This window comes from Micropterus salmoides, unplaced genomic scaffold, assembly GCF_014851395.1.
Source record: "Micropterus salmoides isolate LMB-PRFRI ecotype aquatic unplaced genomic scaffold, ASM1485139v1 Ms_hic_scaffold_13, whole genome shotgun sequence".
Classification (NCBI taxonomy): domain Eukaryota; kingdom Metazoa; phylum Chordata; class Actinopteri; order Centrarchiformes; family Centrarchidae; genus Micropterus; species Micropterus salmoides.
In genome coordinates, this window is record NW_024040374.1 from 27,646,690 (window position 1) to 27,664,341 (window position 17,652).

A 17,652-nucleotide genomic window follows, 5' to 3' on the forward strand; every position below is an offset into this window, starting at 1 on the left:
ATATAATTATCTTAGCGGGGATGACTACAAAGCTGACACATTTGCAAGATTATAATCTACATAGAATATTTTATGGTTGATTGATGAAAGAATATTAATGGTGCATGTAAATATTTTATTTCAGAAACACTCATACACAGCGCTCTGACTCTAATTAGCTGATTAGCTACTCACATGATGTGATGGAAGCTGAGTACAGTCATCTCTCCGTAACACCACCCCTCAGGTCACTTCAAGTTCTTCCCTTTTATTATTTATATTAAATATTTCATCCATTTCACACGATCAGTTGATGTAACAATAAACACAGATGATGTATTTTTAATTCTGTGCATCCCTTTTTGACCTACAGGAGTTTATGCTGTTTATGCACTTGAAGGCCATCAGTCCATTTCTTCCAGCAGTTGCACAGTTTCCCTCAAGTCCTCCACAACTGCATCCACATCTGCTTTGGTCGTTCTCCTGCCCACGCTCAACCTCAGGGCATTAGCCGCCACCTCTGAGGGGACGCCACAGCTCAGAAGGATATGGGAAGGCCTGATGAACAGACACAGAGCAGTGCAGGGGGAGTTATGTAACTGCGATCAATATAACAGCATAACAGAGGAAAGAGGCACTCTTTTACCTGTCTCCACTGTTTGAGTGGCAGGCGGCACCGACACTGGCCAACAGCCTCGTACAGTGGGACAATACCCTCCAGCCTACAGAGAGAGAGAGAGAGAGAGAGAGATATTAATCATTTAAAGCCTTAGTAGTTTACAAATGGCACTGTGCAGTCCAGGTCATGAACTGCCTCTGACAAACATTGGTGTAGGGTTAGAGGACACTTTGTTGGACTGGTAGGCCTAAACAAACATAGGACAGACAGAAGAGTCATGACAACACCTTGTAATGTTGGGCCCAGGATGGACACGTTACATGTGTTAGGGAGGATATCAGAGCCGGGGTAATGGCTGTTGAAGTGGATCCTGTCTTTAAAGACGGCCTGAAAAAGAAGAACATAGTGATGATGTTACACTTGTAATGTATAAAAGGTGAGCAACAGAATAAGGCTAATGTTGGTAATCATTCTTAAAGTCAACGGACAAAAATACCCGCGAATTACAATCATACTTCAGTATTTCAAATAACCTCAATCACACTACACAGACTGGTAATATTACAATTTACGACTATCACGGTCACACTGATAATGTGACATTACAAACGTACCTTCAGTTGTTCCTCCAAGTAAAGTTTGGTACTTCTCATGTGACTCTCATAATCTGACAGATTAGACGACACCAGTTCTGCAGCCTAACAGACACATAATAAGTTAGTAGCTATAAATGAAGCATAATATGACATGTTGTCTAAAGAAAGTATAGTATTTAGTATTTTACCTCTTTTAGTTATACTGCTAAGTACTTCATGAGGTTATAATAATGCTTTAATGATAAGGTAGGAAAATGGCAGAGAAAAAGTGCTTTTAATGAATTCCAATAAGAAAAACAACAACAAAAATCTCAACAACAAAGTAATTGGAAAAAAAAGTTGGCCTTATTTGAACATTTGCAACTCCTTACTTTGCCATGTCTCAGAAATACTAAAAGTGAAACAACAAAAAATTGAGTCTATAGTCTCAGTCTATAGCAGGACTTGATACAAATGATCATGATAAGCTGCCCACCATTTCATTGGTAACACATACTGTAAAGATTCTGTGATCCATAATATAATGCAAGACATTCATGGTGATAATGAATGACCAAACGGCCGTTTCATATATACAAGCATCCATTTATAGGCTTTAATGCAACTGGAATTGCACAATCATTTTTTAAATACAGGGATTGATCATATATTGTTTTTATTCAGTGTATTACCAAACATTCCTCTGTGTCAGTTCAACAACTCGACAAGCCTACAAATAACCAGCGATTTTAATGGTCAAACACATTTTAAATGGAAAAAACTTGGGGGGGAAAAAATAGAAAAGAGCCACATGGAAAATACATTATCAGATGACATTTCGTGTCAAAGTGTGAAAGGCACACTTGAGAGGGGTGAAATACAACTCTTGAACAGCTATATAATAAGGCAACCTTCATAAAGGGTTTATAAGTTTTAACTAGTGGCTTTATTATTATTGTTAAACAAATAATTTACAAAAACATCATAGACCAGACGAAAACCATTACAAGAGCTGCAGAAGAGCAGCTTGATTTAGCATTATTAATAGATTCCCAACATTTATAACTGCATTATTACTAAATAGAAAGGGTTTTTCACAACCAAGCCCAAATCTGTTCTTACTGATGGCATCTAATTATCTGAAAGTATCAGTAGATGACTCATTAACCGTAAATGACACTTTTACTGAAGACCTATCAAACCTTTACATAGGGTGTCTTATTAGCAAGTGTTCCCATTCTATGTAGAGACAATAGGAAGTAATTTTAGAAATTAATTCCCAATGTTAAAATCAAGTGTTTGTCTTGTGCAAACTTGACAGTAATCTTCTAATAAGGTGTAAGGTACAACTGCTTTGGTAATACAAAAATCCTGTTAAATATTTGTGACCAACTACTTTGACATTCAATTTCCCACTCAAATATGCAGAGGAAGGAAAAACCCCATTCATAGTCAAACAACCTTCTAAAGTACTGCTAGTAAAAATTCCACTAACACATACATACGGAGCAGGAAACATACCTTTCCCAGACCGGCAATCATTGGAGTGTTTTCTGTGCTGTATTTTTCAGAAAGAGAGAAAGCAGACCCTAATATTTAGATGTGCAGTTCTCAAGTCTCTGGTCCATTTTTTTTGCATATTTGGTGCTTTGTTGATTATACCTCAAGTAAAACAATGTTACCCCGGTCTGAAGTTTCTTTCCTGTCCTCCACCAAAGAGCATCGGATACAATGGCGTTCTCGTTCCAGGGCCTTTCACGTACAAAGCACCAATCCGAGGGGCATAGAACTAGAAATGTAACAAAACCTGTCAATGAAATGTTTTCCTATTTCCTTTCTGATGCCAAATCAAGATATTTTATACAACCGATACCCGACCTTGTGTCCCACTATGGTAAGGTAATCCACTCCCAGTTCACAGGCATCTACTCGGACTTTCCCCAGAGCCTGAGCAGCATCAGTGTGGAGTAGGATCCTGAGCCGCTCATGCTGCTTGTTGAGCAATTTTATCCTCTGGCAGATCTCTTGGACTGGCTGACAAGAGGGAGATGTTTCAGCATACACAGCACATTAGACTGTACTGTACACTGTAGAGTCACTGGGATTTTTAAGACTGAAACCAATATTGATGTTTGAGATTTTTTAAATCCGATATATCAGCTGATATTCTTTTTTCCTCTCTTTACAGAAACACAAAATAACATGAAATAAAACAGTTTAAATATTACTTTGAACAAAAGTACAGCTGATTATGTCAGGTGATTGCTGTGTTTTGTGGTGGATTTGTGGCTTCTCTGGTGAACAAACTATGCAACAGCATAGCATGAATAAAGGATCCGTCTTCTGTCTCTCAGTTTCTTTTTTAATTGTCATTTGTCAGCTGTTATAAACACAGATACCGATTTATCTTTCATTAGCTCATACTGGCCGATAATATTGGCACACCAATGTATCGGTCAGGCTTTAGTACACTGAGCTACATGCAAAGTGAAAACTTTTCTGTTTTTACATTGGAATTTCACTGAAGAATTTATATTTGATTTATAATACAGAGAAGAGATTCATCGGTTAATGTAACCGTCTACTCCATCAGCACCAATTCCTCCTTCGGAAATTGACAGATTATAAAAACAGAATTTCTAAACTAAAGTCTCTATCTCCTCCTTACCATGATGACTCCTGTCTCATTGTTGGCCAGCATAACAGAGATGAGACACGTGTTGGGACGCACCGCAGCAATGACATCCTCCACCTCCACACGTGCTGTCCCTTTAGACACAGGGACGTACGTCACATCTGTGACAAAAACACAGTTAATGTCAGGAAGCTACTTTAAGCTAGCTGTTGAAAAAAAGCAAAGATTCTCCTTGTTTTAATCTGAATAAAACTTTACAGAATGGTCTCCTACCGGCCTTGCCATCTCTCTGTAGGCGCTCAGCTGCCAGTTTGACCGAGTCATGTTCCACGTTAGACGTGATTATGTGAGGAAGGCCATTGCTTCCATTCTGGTGCCCTTCACCTTGCTCTGAAGCCCTGCAGTTTCTCCTGAAGTGCTCTACAGCAGTATGGATCACCAGGTTATTGGCCTGAAAGAAGATTTGTGTGCTATGAACCGCTGTCACATGTGTGGTACTACTATTCTGCACAAAAAAAACAAACTCACACAGAACATGACATGACTTTTCAAAACCAGAGCAAATTAGTGCACTAACAGTATTGATTACCTCAGTTCCACCTGACGTGAAAATGATGTCTTCTGCTTTACCTCCAACCATTCTCGCCACATTCTCTCTGGACTCATTAATAATTGCCTTGGCTTTAGCGCCTAGAAAGACAAATTAGGTAAAAGCAGCATTAGCTCAGCGATAGTAAAGAAAATGTTTTTACACACACAACTTTGCATTTCTGATTCCAAATTACAACATCAATTCAAATGCATTAAGATGCAGGCTGAAGTTTTCTTCACCTGCTATATAATTGCTACTCGGGTTTCCCCAGGCATCCTGGAGGGCTTCCGAAATGGCCTGAATCACTTCTGGTTCCAGCGGAGTAGTGGCATTGTAGTCCATGTAGATCCTATATTACATTTTAGTACATTGGAGAAACATTCTTGTCTCATTCATGAAGTCAATCTGATTTTGCACTCACTTTGGTTAAAAGTTTATTTGAGTCAATGAGAGTGAATGACAGGCTGATATGACGTGACCAACCCAAATCAAACTTCCCTACCTGTCCAGACTCATTTCTGAATAAAGATGAAAGGTATGGCCAGTGAAGGTGTGACCCTTTACCGAGGTGATGTCATCAGATTGTTCGGCCATACCTAGAAAGAAATAATACATTTAATAAGATATGTGTCATATCAGGCAGAACTGCCAGAAAAGCTAAATTCATTACATAACCCTTTGAAGAAAAGCTTTTATTTGTGCATTTATTTGGACAGCAGCACGATGACAGCTTACATTACAATGTGTTTTGAAAGCTGGTAGGACACTTAGACACGAACAGTGAATGACTGCAGAACCAACAGTAGATATAAGTGAATCTTTATGGAGCCACTGTGTGCTCAAATTCTGCTCATGGTTATCACCATGTAGTGTGTGATTAAATGCCTTTTGGGTAAGAGGCTACAGAGGTTTATTACATACTTTAAGCCAACGTTTATGGTTAAAAATGCTTAAATTCGTCCAGAGTAACTAACTCACATCCGTGCTGACAGCAGCAGACTCACTATTTACACAGCTATCTGGTAGCTTCCTGGTACCGACTACGCTTACGGATAATTCAAAACGCAGGGAAACGTATAACTCGAACACTAAAACAACCATTCTCATCCCTGGCAATGTCTGCCAGAGAGAAGTGATATTTAGCCAGCTAACGCTCATTTACTGTTGGTTAACATCTGTTAACTTTAGCTAAAGCTAGCTAGTGCTGCTAACTGATTTTTGCTAGCAGGTTTACATTTTTTAACAGTTCTTCTTTTCTGCTTTCAAGCTCTCACGAGTCATATAACGTTATGTTCTCCTCTGTATGACATGGCAGGCTGAAGTTATCGGCTCTGTGTCTGACCTTGTGAAGTGATATGAAGGTGTCCTGTATGCATTTACTACTCTGCGTGTCAATCATCAGCTAGCTAGTCTGTTTGTGCGAGTGGATGACTCCGCTGGGTTGCCAGATGTCTTTAAAGGAAACCTGCGGTAAAAAATTAAAGATGTCAGAGAACGCACAAAATATATAAAAGTTAAACGTTTTTGTATACAATGTATGGTTTATTATATGAGTCCTATTCATAAAACGTTAGAATATAAATAAAATTAAACGCCATTCAGTCTCTTTAAAAAAAAAAATGTAATTAACTTTTAATTTAAGGATAAACTGTTTACTTATTGAAATTCTTGGTTTGAAAGTCTGCGATATTTGTCCTGAACGATCATGTAAAATAGAGTCTAGTTGATTAGGATTTAGAAGATTTAAGATAAACAGGAACGTAAACTGTCCCAAAACGCTGGCACGAGGACATAGCAACTCCGGATTCAGCTGCCATGGTAACATCCAAGAAGCTACGTTACAAAGTAACTTTGAGGGTTTTTGACGTGACTTTCCAGGATACAACTAGAAAGTCTACTAAATCTACTCAGTCATTCAGAAAACCAGTTTTTTATTCTGTACTGGGAGAAACAGTTTATACTTTCGATTATTTAGTTAGCTTTGTGCAGCTGAGGGTGGACAGACCACCTCAATAATCTCTACATAACTGTATATTGACCTTTTCAGATGTAGCCCTATGTAGGTTGGGTCAAAGGTCAGGTGTATCCCAATCTTAAAGGGGATAGTAGCATATTATTCAAGTAATCATAAGCACAAGGAAAGTGGCCCATCCTTAAATTGTTTAAATAGAAGAAGTAGAAGAAGATATACAACAAGGATTTATTATTCAAACATTTAAGAAACAAAAAGAAAAGTGCGGAAATTGCACAATATTACTACTTAAATACGTGTGGACAATGAACACAGGTGCATTTTATTGACGGCATTTTGAATGCACAAAGATACCGTGACGAGATCCTGAGGCCCATTGTTGTGCCATTCATCCACGACCATCACCTCATGTTGTAGCATGATAATGCACGGCCCCATGTTGCAAGGATCTGTACACAATTCTGGAACAGTGAAACTGCACATTTTCTAGTGGCCTTTTATTGTGGCCAGCCTAAGGCACACCTGTGCAATACCCATGCTGTCTGATCAGCATCTTGATATGCCACACCTGTGAGGTGGATGGATTATCTCGGCAAAGGAGAAGTGCTCACTAACACAGATTTAGACAGATTTGTGAACAATATTTGAGAGAAATAGGCCTTTTGTGTACATAGAGAAAGTCTTAGATCTTTGAGTTCAACTCATGATGAATGGGGGCAAAAACAAAAGTGTTGCATGTACAGTTCTGTTCAGTGTATTCAATAATAAATGTATTTTTAAATAAATGCATGCAGAAATAAAAAATAAAGCTGTTAAATATCAAAATATATCGCATTTTAAAATAAATAAAATTCAGGTAGAGAATGAGATTAAATTGAGAGGATTAATTTGATCGCACTGTGTATGTAGTTGTAGAGTAGAGAATCAGCTTGTTTGTCTATTTACTGATGCTAATGTAGCATTGTGATCCTCACTGACATGGCAACTCTGGATTATGCTGCCAACCAGGATGCTACACAGTGCAATTCAGGTACATAGCTTTGAGTGTTTTTAAAATTGTGACAAATACATGACATTTCAGTCAGTTTTTATCTAAAAGTCTGCTAAATCAAAAGTTATGCTTTGTACCAACTGATACTTATTGAAAATATTGGGTCAGGCCCAAATTTATGTGTATTTATTTGTGTTGTTAATGACATGCTTTTCACCACCATTTGCAAAACTGAATTTCATTGATCCTAAAGAGAAGAGGAGTCCATTACTTTGTGTTGCATAATTTCCATGTTTATTTAATATATGACAATGTGTTTAGTGTACACAAACATCTGACGCTAAACTCCAACACTCAGAGACACTGACTGAACTACTGCCCATTTAAGATTTTGGAAATGGGTGCAACTTTATAATACACTGTTCACAGCAATCATGTTTATATACAATGCAAAATAATTTGAAAATGAAAAAAAAAGAAGAAACGTACCGGTGCAATTTGATAGTGCAAAAAAAAAAAAAAGATTAGATGTGGAAGCACAAAAATGTAAATGATATTCCTTCAAAGGGGAGGGTACAGATTAGAAAAAGTAGATCTTGTGAAGGCTGTCAGAGCATGATGGTGAAGGTAGATATTGAAATAAGAATGTAAGTGTGACAGTAAGGTAACCTACAGCATTACTCTGTACAAGATGCAATGCCTAACAGGGCCATAACAGACCAACCTTCCCCCACACGTCAGAGGACAGATTATTACAGGTATATCCCACAACCTCCGTTTGGTTCCCTCCCTGATAGTACAATCAGTAAGGAACCAGACTGTGAAACAAGAGGATAAGTCAACACAATCGCTCCAGCAGAATAAGCATTTTCAAATATCAGTGTACATTCAGTGTGAATTTCTTTGTGATTCCACCAACTTTGGTTGGCTCAAATGTGACACACATTAAAAGGCCCAACGAAAACGAGAGGAATAATCTCAACATAGAGATCAGACTGGTGCAATCCCAGGCTCTATTTTAAGATTGTGTTTTAAAAGAAATGAGACAGAAATGCTTGTGGAAGTGCTTGAGACAGTGTAATGTACAGTACCGCAGGGTATTCCCTCAATGACAATGCTGTAGCTGGAAAAACTACAACTGCAGTCTCTGCCAAAAAAGTCTGTGACAGGTTTTGATCATAACACTGATCATCCAACTTGTTACACAACAAACAAAAAACATGAACAGATTGATGATTAAACACAACTACTGTCAGTTGTACACACATGTAGGGCTGTAAAATGTTTGGATTGGATCACCTCAAAATATGTCCACAACACACAGAATACTTTCCAATCTCAGGAAATATTATATTTAGAGTAGAGTAAGGTATTGTATGGATTATCTAAACAGCAAAAACATACCGAATCTCTGTCATAATTGATCCCCTGCTGAAATGTACAATGACATTAGATTAAAGAAAACAAAGCTTTGCCTTGTGTAGCAGCTTAATGCTTTGAAATGTTGTCCTGGTAGGAAATGTCACTACTGCCATTGAGTATGCACTCCAGGCTGGCTGACCTGAAGCATGCTCATCAATCAAATTTCACACGACATCTCATAAGCTGGATCTGTCGCTAGTCTTTGAACAGGTTCAGTTTCAAATTCATAGTAAATTTGAATGAAATGCAACAGAAAAAAAAGAACAGTACAGACTTTTAGCTTGCACTTTGACACTGTCAACAGCATTGATATTTTCCATTCAAAGCCTGATTGTTTAACACATATAGCCAATTGATACTGTGACAATCCTGAAATATGTTAAAATAGGTTTTCAAAGACATAAACATGAAGTACACTCTGTGTTATGGAAATACTATACGACAGGTGATTGCCACATTAAATATGTAACATTAACATAAATTATAATGAATATGTAAGTGATGATGCAGATGATGAAAGTGGTGTAATGTGATCTGCAGACACTTCCAGAATAGATTTATAGCAGCATGAAGGATGAAGTTTCAAAGCAACTGGTGCAGAGGCATACTGTACAGTATGATTGAAAAGAGGCACTACATTTAATCAATATAAATATCATTCAGAAAACCAGTTTCTTATTCTGTACTGTGAGGAACAGTTTATACTTTTGATCATTTAATAAGGTAGCTTTGTGCAGCTGAGGATGGACAGACCACCTTAATATTCTCTATTCAGATTCAGACCTTTTCAGATGTATGTTCATTGGATCAAAGGTCAGGTGTGTCTATACTAATTTTAAAGAGGATAGTATTATTCAAGTAATCTTCAGCACAAAGAAAGTGGCCAATCATGAAGTTATTAAATTGTTTAAATACCATTAACTTCAAGGGGACAAGGTTGTATTATTCAAACATTTAAGGAACTCATATTAAAAAGTGCAGTGTGCAGAAATTGCACGGTACTACTTTAGAAATATAAACGTCTTTGTAAATAAATACATGCAGAAATAAATAATAAAGCTGTTAAATATCTAAATATATCACATTTTAAAAGAAATAAAATTCAGGTAGAGAATGAGATTAAATTGAGAGGATTAATTTGATAATATTTGATTACGTATTGTGTGGATGAAGATACGCTCGGTGCTCCTACAAGTAGCTAAAACGACATGGACTGATCAAAATGCCACAAGAACATGAAGTCTATGATGATATGCCATTCCCTTGTCAGGCTGTGTGCTAAAGTTTCTAAGAAGTTTTAGGAATAGGAAGCAGATTATTCAATGTCAGGATTTATAGACCAGAAAGAAGAGAGAATTACTCCACAGAGTTACACTCAACTGTCATTTTTTTTTTTTTTGCGTGTATTTTCTAGCTGTACGTTGTATGCAGACCAGTTTAGACACTGTATATAGCTGTAGAGTAGAGAAGAATCTGCATGTTTGTCTATTTACTGATGCAAATGTAGCAATGTGATCCTCACTGACATGGCAGCTTCAGGTAAAAATTAATGTCACTGCATTTTTTTAAGGAATAAATGTATAAGGCTTGATGTGTCACTGACAACAACTACAGTACATTACCATACGTATGTAATCTGAGATAAGAAATTGTTGCTACTCCATTTTCTTCATTCGTCCTGCTATGAATAAACTCCAGTACAGTACAGTGACAGCTCACACCGCTTTTGGTGCTGAGGACACTAGTGACAAACTGTGGGAGTACAGGGGAAAGATGATTGTTGGTGGCTGTTGTGGAGGGAGGGGGGAGGGGGTCAGCACAAGGGCAGGGATAAGGACAAAGATCTATGTACATTTTAGTCTGTGCGTTTATCCTTCTTTCCCAAGATTTTATTCAGAGTCTGGTTTCACATCCTCATCTGTCCGGCTCGTCTTCTTGACAGCTTTGACCTGAGAGGCAGAAAGGTGTTTATGTTAAAAAGACATTTTCCACTTTTAAGATTTAGTATAATTTCACCGATTAACTTTTTACCTTATAGTTCCAGCAAGGAGAGGATTAAACGCATACAGCCAGTCATGCATCTCTTTGTCATTAGTGGCTTGAAGCAATATTCCACGATGTTCTGTACACACAGCAAATGTGTTCGGGGTCTGTTGAAAGAGACAAAAAAGCTTATTATACCACCAGGGGTCTCATTTATAAAACTTCCTAGAAACCTCACTAAAAGTGTACGTGCGCTCAAAAGCGAAAAATGGCGTACACCAAAAAATATTCAGACTTGTGCGTACGCACACTTGTAAGCAAGTTCCCTTTAGAAATCACAATCAAGTTGAAATGTGGCACATCTGAGGGAGTTCCATGTGCGGCACTTCAATTATTCGATAAGGCAACGGACATGTGATAATATATCAAACTATGCTCTCGTATTTGCTCAACTGACGCACTGAAAACTGCATCAATTTCAATTTAATTTGTCCTCCTGTTCACCTTTTTTATGAGAATAAATTTCAATGCATGCAAGTATTAATTAATATGGTTGCAGATTAAACTGGCTAACATATTTGAGGCGTTCTTTTGCAGAAACAGATATCTCCGTTTGTGTTTATTATCCTCGGTCATGGTTCTTTTTGTGCGCCACAAATTTTCTTACATTATGTTTTTTGATTGCGCACTTCAGGGTAAATCAATCAAAGGAGTGTCTGATTATTCAGAAAGGCTTTAAGCCTATACTACTCAGAGGTAATATTTCGATTTATTTTATACAATAGTAAGCATATTCATTTCAAACAGTGTCATCCTTCTGTCGTGTGAGAGTTTACTTACAGGATGCACATTTCCCCGTCAAGTTTGTTTTTTTATAGATCACAACCTTTGCTTGGGAAGTGGCGTACGCACGTTTCCAGCCCCGTTTTGTATGTACGCACCGTTTATAAATGAGACCCCAGGTGAGGGAGCGGAAGGAGGGAATTATCGAAAGACTTTGAGTAATCACTGACCTTCAGCATTGCCTGCTGGTCCTCACTGTACTCCACCTGGGCAGAGGAGAGGTTGAGGATAGCCCGCTCCACAGTGTCTCTCTCTGTGTTGTAGATGTAGACGTACGGCCGCCGCACAACGACATAGCGCTTCACCCATCCGTTGGTGTGTGGCTCCAAGAAATGTATGTAACCCTTCTTTGACACAATGGGGCTGCAGAAATAAGAGGTGACATTTCATGACATGTGAAACCAAGACTGATGTTCCCACAGCACAAAGTGATAGATAGTTACTGTGGCACACTTACCTGACTCTAATCTCCTGGATATCAGGGACAAATTTGCGGCTCCGGGGTTTGGTTTCAGATGCTCCATTGATGGACTTCTTGGCCTCTGCGTCCTGCTGTGTGTCAGGACTGGGGCTGACGGCACGGGAGCGGGGTGTAGGGGGTCTGCAGTACAGATACATGAGGTCTATGAGCCATAGGAACAAAGCTGCTCCTTACACCTTATTAAGTGACCAAAGCAGTTTACAGTGACTGAGTGACATTACTTACTGCTTCATTTTATCCCACTAGCAAACATGTTATTCAGAAAAAAGAAAGAAGGAAAAGGAACAGGACAGTGTGGAGGCAGTGACTGAGAGGAGGATGAGAGGGAAGTTGAAAACCATCATGGACAACCCCTCTCATCCTCTCTATGCTAAGCTGAGGCAGCTGAGGAGCTCCTTCAGCCACAGACTCATCCAGCCCCGAACCTCAAACCGCTTTGAAGGCTCATTTGTGCCATCAGCCATCAGGCTCCACAACACCACAGCACCAAACTGACAGATTTGTGCTGATTTTATGTGAGACATTTATCTGGTTGTAAATGGTTGTAAATAATAATTATTGATTGTATAGTGTAAATGGTGTGTTGTGTGCTATGTTGACCTAAATTACCCCCACGGGGATTAATAAAGTTTATATCTAATCTTATCGAACACACAGGCCAGACTGCAACACAAAACAAAGGCTACCATGGCTGCCAAGAATAACAATGGTAAATAGCAATTACTATACAAGTACGTCTTAGGACTTACCTGAGTTCTGCGTTGCCATAGCAACCCTCAACCAGCGAGGGGCATGTTGAGGAGGGTGTGATTGTGTTGAGAGCAGAGATCGAAGTGGAGTCTCTTAGCATTGTGACAGACATCTCTGAGATCTGGAACACACACAAACACGCACATGCATGCTCACTCACCATTAATTAGATTTTTTTTATGTGCAGGTTTAAATTCCAGTGCTTGAGCATTACCTTGCTTTCACTGGCGCTGACGCACACATGGCCGTATTCTCGGTTGAAGGAGTGAGTGAGCAGGCGCAGACACTGTGTGTAAAAACGATAGGCAGCTTAAAATGTCTTTTAAATTCAGACACAGAATAAGTAAAATTACATCTGTACAATCATACATATGTTAGCACTCAAGTAATGATGGCCGACCTTGACAGCGAGCTCCCTCTGCCTCTCAGTGGCGATTTCAGAGCTGGAGCTGACTTCCTGGTCGACCTCGAGGGGCTGAGGAGACTCACTGAGCTCCTCAGTGACACAGGACAGCAGGGACTCCTGGCCCATGAGCAGGGTAGACTCCAACTTCTCCCTCAGCAGGAGGTAATGTTTGGTCTTCTCCACCTGACAGAACAGGGGGAAAAAAATCACAATCATTCACAACAAATACTGCCCCTTGTTGTCCCTAACTTAGAGAAAGTTGTCTGCAAGCAACCTTAGCAGAGGAAAACAGCTTAGTGTACTGTATAGCTCCTTGTTTTATTTTTAATCTTAGTTGTATCCGTTGCTGACAAATTGCTTAGGCCGTGTCACATATCATTGCTATGATGATAATATTACGTTTTGTGTATTTGTGAACTAAAAAGTTGGTTACATTACATATTTGGTTTCAGAAGATCAGTGCCTGGTCTCACAGTTTTCTGCAATTAAATCACAACAAAACTGAAGTTCTTGTCTTGAAATACATCTGTATTTATGTTCCCAAGTTTCTAACTCAAAGTGGAGCTCAAGAAACCTTGAGATCATTTAGCCAAGAAGCTATTGCACAATTACAATTCAAAATTCTGCTGCAGACTTTCCAGCATAATGTGACCAAACAGTAATAACTTTAAATCATGTTGTTAATTTTTATTCACATTGTGTATATATATATATATATATATATATATATGTGTGTGTGTTTTGTTTTGCAATAATCCTTGCAAGTGCTATATGAATTAATTGAAATGTTCCTTGATGAAGCAGAGGCTATCATAACAGTATGGTTAGACAAATATATGGTGAAGGCTTGTAACCACTACATAACCACAAGTATGCACATTTTGTTGAAAAGCCCACCTATAAAAATACAAGGAGTCACCACATTTGTGTAAAGGACTGCATTTCATACTGTATGTACAGTAAATTATATGTGAATAGGGCTGAATCCAATACCCACTTATCATATCCATTCATTTAGATGTTTTAAGACAGTTTTCATTAAATAGATGATTTAGAAGCACATGTGTCGTGGTTCAATAAATCAGGGCCAGCAGCATCTGTCTTCAGGTGTTAATAAAAGTAGCTTATTCTATGAAAGAAAAGTAACTAATGCCCCTCACATCTTGAAGGAGGCTGAGTTTCTCCAGCTCCCACTGGTGGTCCAGAATGAGGCTGTCACTGCGGGGCCTCCACCCAGCCAGATTCTCCTCCCCACGGACGTAGGCCACTGAGGTGTCCAGCACCCGCCTGCGTCTCCTCTGCATACCTTGGGTGGGCAGGTGCAGGATTAGAAATGTTGCAGGGGTGAGCTTAATGCAAAATGGTATCTTTGTCTTGACTCTCACCTGGGCTTCCTGCATCTGCCAGGTTACATAGGCTGACCTCATATACTCCAGTTACACGGTTTCTAGAAGAAAAAAAAGCTCATTATCAACCGAGAGAACACAGGAGCCACATGATGTTTTTCATAGTTGGAAGTTTCAAACTCACCCATCTGCTGCCCTCAGGCTTCCAGTTCCAAAAAGGTTTCGGATAGAGCGGGAGGCTGATAGCTTTGTGTCTCGAGAGTAAAACACCATGCAGATATCTTTGGTTATGACTGCGGGCTGGGTGCAGTTCTCCATCTGCGATGGATAAAAGAGGAGGGATTGATCCTCTACAGTAATTCACACATCACCTCTGTAAGAGCTATTTCTGCCTCTCATGAATGCAGGCACTGTACTGTACCTCCAAGTAGGCAGAGAGGGTCATGTAGATCTTCTCCCCGTATGGAGTGACTCGGTTTAGTAGCAGGGAGTTGTGCATGGAGCTATCCCAAGCGGTCTCGAAGCGGTAGAAAGTCCTGAGGTGATCCAAGCAACAATGAGCCAAGAAAACGAATCAGCAGTGAAAGTTTAAGTCCTTGTACACGATCAACAAATTAGCAGTGAAAGCTAAACCCATGCTAAAGTCTATCAACCTAACAAAAGAGATGTTAACATAAAAATACACTGAGAAAATAAAAAAGTAAAAATCAATTTACTATTGCCTTTTTACTGTATTTAAAGATTGTAGTAGGTATTCCTCAAAATATCAGTACAGCAAAAGTGCTAATGAAATCTTTGTGCATGCAACAGGCTGACTGAGTTGATGCTCTGCTTTGTACAAAACACCACAGAAAAGCAAAGAGAGCTGTGATGACTGGAAAAGAAAAGGAAGGGAGGATGAGAGACAGCCAGACGAAATGAGGGACAGGGCAGTGAAATACCTATGGTCAAGTCCCAAGGAAATGCTGTGAGAAAGAAGAAATCAGCAAAAGAATAGAAAGTGAGAGTCAGGAAGAATGTTGTGGTTGTGCGCTTGTGTGGCTGGGATTGTGTTTGTCTTTTTTTTCACACTGTTATCTCATTAACACTTCCATGGATGGCACAGCTCACCCACGAGAGACCGTTGAGACATTCTGTGGAAGCTGCTGATGTAATCGCTCATCCTGCTCTACAACTGAAGAGGTCAAATAGCATGGCTATTCCTCAGGCAAAACAATACTGCTTTCTGTTATGCTTCTGATTTACTCCATACATTAATGTGCACGATTTTTCCCATTTCCCTCGAGGGGATGTAATCACACACTGAAACCAGTTATTCTTCTGGCCTGCATCCCAGTATGGCCTTACATTTGAAAAAGATTATCCGAGCAAGAATTGTAAAAGGAAACTGTAATGTTTCTGTAAGCCATAAAAAGAGACTGAATGGACTGTTCATGAGGTTCAGATGTTGGGCCCACTGGCCTTGGACTGAGGTGACCTTGTGGGAAAGTGAACAATGTGTCACCCAAAAGAGAGCAACAGCAGTGGACTGAGTTGACGCTGCAGTAAAAAGAACTCTGCTCTGTGTGAATAAAGGGGATTTAGCATAGAGTTGGCCTGTTTTTATAGTAATTATCAAGTGCATTAACACACACACACTCACACATCACACGTGCACACGTATTTCCCAGTAGTAGAAAACTGTTCACTTACACTACAAGGAAGCAATTTCCTCTTTGCACTACACCAACATGTGCTTCTCTGTGTTTTAGTACCTCCTAAAAATGCAGGAGCCAGGATTGAAGTCATGCTGCTGGCGTAACATGTGGGGAGCCGTTTGTTTCTGGAGTTTGGCAGAGTTTCACTGAGGTACTAGCAAGATTTAAAAATATTCACAACATGGCAGCCATTTTGGGAAAAATGCTACTGGTGAGGTAATGGTTCACTGGATTACATTTTAATAGCTGCATTTGAATATTGTGCCAGAGCGGGTACTGTAAATGATGTGATCCATATTACAGCACTTGAGTAATTGTGTTCCTGTTAATATTCTGTAGCTGTGATGGGAAGTACTATATATCCCTGGGGATTAGAGAGGTAACTAACACAATCATATCCATGGATTCAAAATATTGCTTCACTGCAAAGTTAACAAAAATATGACAATATTAAACGGAGTGGAGAGAGGAAGGCAGAAAGTGACTGTTTTGTTGTTGTTTTTTTTAGCATTTTATGAATATTCTTTGTTGTAATAAATGAGCTGTGTTGTGATAATGGATCACTACTTCCCTCTACTGGAAGGTAATACTAATACCTCTTACTCATACTTAAATATTTCAGTTGAATCACTGTATACTAAATGGAATACTAATGATGGGTGTGACTTTGCTGCTTTTAAAATTGAATCTGCAAATAAGTCTGTGAACGATCAGGAGTAGATCAAAAAGATAAGAGTAAAAAGATAATCTTTTAAAATGCTGGTAACATTTTATACTTCCCTATTTCTGTCCAAAAGACGCAAGAGTGACCAAATACTGATCAGCCTTATAAGGGTTCCTGCAGCAACTGCTGAAGTGGAAACAGAGAGTGTGATACTGGCCCCACGACACCTCCAGCAGAGACACAGTCACGGACAGCCCACGTGAAGCAAAGCGAGCCATGCAGTTCCCTGTCCATCATAATCCGCAGCCTGATAACAGCTCAAACACACACCCAGCACAGCAAGAGAACCTGGGACATGCAGAACCACATCCCTCACATCTCATGAGGGGGAGAAAACAAAGAGTAACAGACAACTTGATGACAGTAATGGCAGAGTAGGTGAGAGGATAATGAAATCAGCAGGCCGAGTAGGAATGACAGGGTGTAGAGGACGTTAGAAAGATGAAAGATGAGGCGTTTGTGTAACTTAAGAACATGTGAAGAGAGGCAAAATAATATACCTAGGCATGTCCGAATCAAGAAACTGTCTGCAAAAGCAAAAAATAACATTCTGTTAGTGGACTGGAGAGAGAAAAATGTTAGCATCCATTTATACCTTGCAAGACTGAGCAGAGACCACACTAAACTACAGACTGAC

General features: G+C 39.3%; 2 protein-coding genes across 19 annotated transcripts in view; both read right to left on the bottom strand.

Moving 5' to 3' along the window:
* Positions 1 to 99: 99 nt before the first annotated feature.
* Positions 100 to 5,859, bottom strand: scly (selenocysteine lyase). 2 transcript variants are annotated; one of them, XM_038716707.1, is made up of 13 exons: positions 5,743 to 5,859; positions 4,903 to 4,996; positions 4,640 to 4,749; positions 4,398 to 4,498; positions 4,082 to 4,259; positions 3,842 to 3,969; positions 3,052 to 3,207; positions 2,856 to 2,962; positions 2,695 to 2,731; positions 1,213 to 1,296; positions 886 to 985; positions 626 to 701; positions 100 to 537 (listed from the first exon to the last, which is right to left on the bottom strand). In XM_038716707.1, the coding sequence occupies exons 1-13, from the start codon at positions 5,774 to 5,776 to the stop codon at positions 384 to 386; spliced, it is 1,359 nt and encodes a 452-aa protein (XP_038572635.1). In that variant the 5' UTR covers positions 5,777 to 5,859; the 3' UTR covers positions 100 to 383. The 2 variants fall into 2 exon arrangements, with proteins under 2 accessions (XP_038572635.1, XP_038572636.1); XM_038716708.1 differs by lacking the exon at positions 5,743 to 5,859 and adding an exon at positions 5,136 to 5,639.
* Positions 5,860 to 7,634: 1,775 nt separating this feature from the next.
* The window catches only part of kif1aa (kinesin family member 1Aa), a 41,735-nt gene continuing 31,717 nt past the window's right edge, over positions 7,635 to 17,652 (bottom strand). For 9 of the 17 annotated variants that reach the window (XM_038716710.1, XM_038716711.1, XM_038716709.1 and 6 more), the window contains 12 exons: positions 17,516 to 17,542; positions 15,016 to 15,130; positions 14,779 to 14,912; positions 14,634 to 14,695; positions 14,409 to 14,554; positions 13,243 to 13,431; positions 13,057 to 13,128; positions 12,842 to 12,963; positions 12,069 to 12,212; positions 11,782 to 11,974; positions 10,817 to 10,935; positions 7,635 to 10,734 (listed from right to left, as the gene is read on the bottom strand). In XM_038716710.1, coding sequence (XP_038572638.1) covers positions 10,692 to 10,734; positions 10,817 to 10,935; positions 11,782 to 11,974; positions 12,069 to 12,212; positions 12,842 to 12,963; positions 13,057 to 13,128; positions 13,243 to 13,431; positions 14,409 to 14,554; positions 14,634 to 14,695; positions 14,779 to 14,912; positions 15,016 to 15,130; positions 17,516 to 17,542 — 1,366 coding nt within the window. In that variant the 3' untranslated portion in view covers positions 7,635 to 10,691. Of the gene's footprint in view, positions 10,735 to 10,816; positions 10,936 to 11,781; positions 11,975 to 12,068; positions 12,213 to 12,841; positions 12,964 to 13,056; positions 13,129 to 13,242; positions 13,432 to 14,408; positions 14,555 to 14,633; positions 14,696 to 14,778; positions 14,913 to 15,015; positions 15,131 to 15,535; positions 15,560 to 17,515; positions 17,543 to 17,652 lie in introns of all 17 variants that reach the window. The other 8 variants (XM_038716716.1, XM_038716714.1, XM_038716720.1 and 5 more) reach the window with 2 other exon arrangements.

Excerpts from the sequence above, each read along its gene's own strand:
- scly (XM_038716707.1), bottom strand. The coding sequence starts at position 5,776 with ATGCATACAGGACACCTTCATATCACTTCACAAG. Across the intron at positions 4,997-5,742 it reads CCTTCATATCACTTCACAAG|GTATGGCCGAACAATCTGAT; the intron begins GTCAGACACAGA and ends ATTTCTTTCTAG. Across the intron at positions 3,970-4,081 it reads ACAGAGAGATGGCAAGGCCG|ATGTGACGTACGTCCCTGTG; the intron begins GTAGGAGACCAT and ends TTTTTGTCACAG.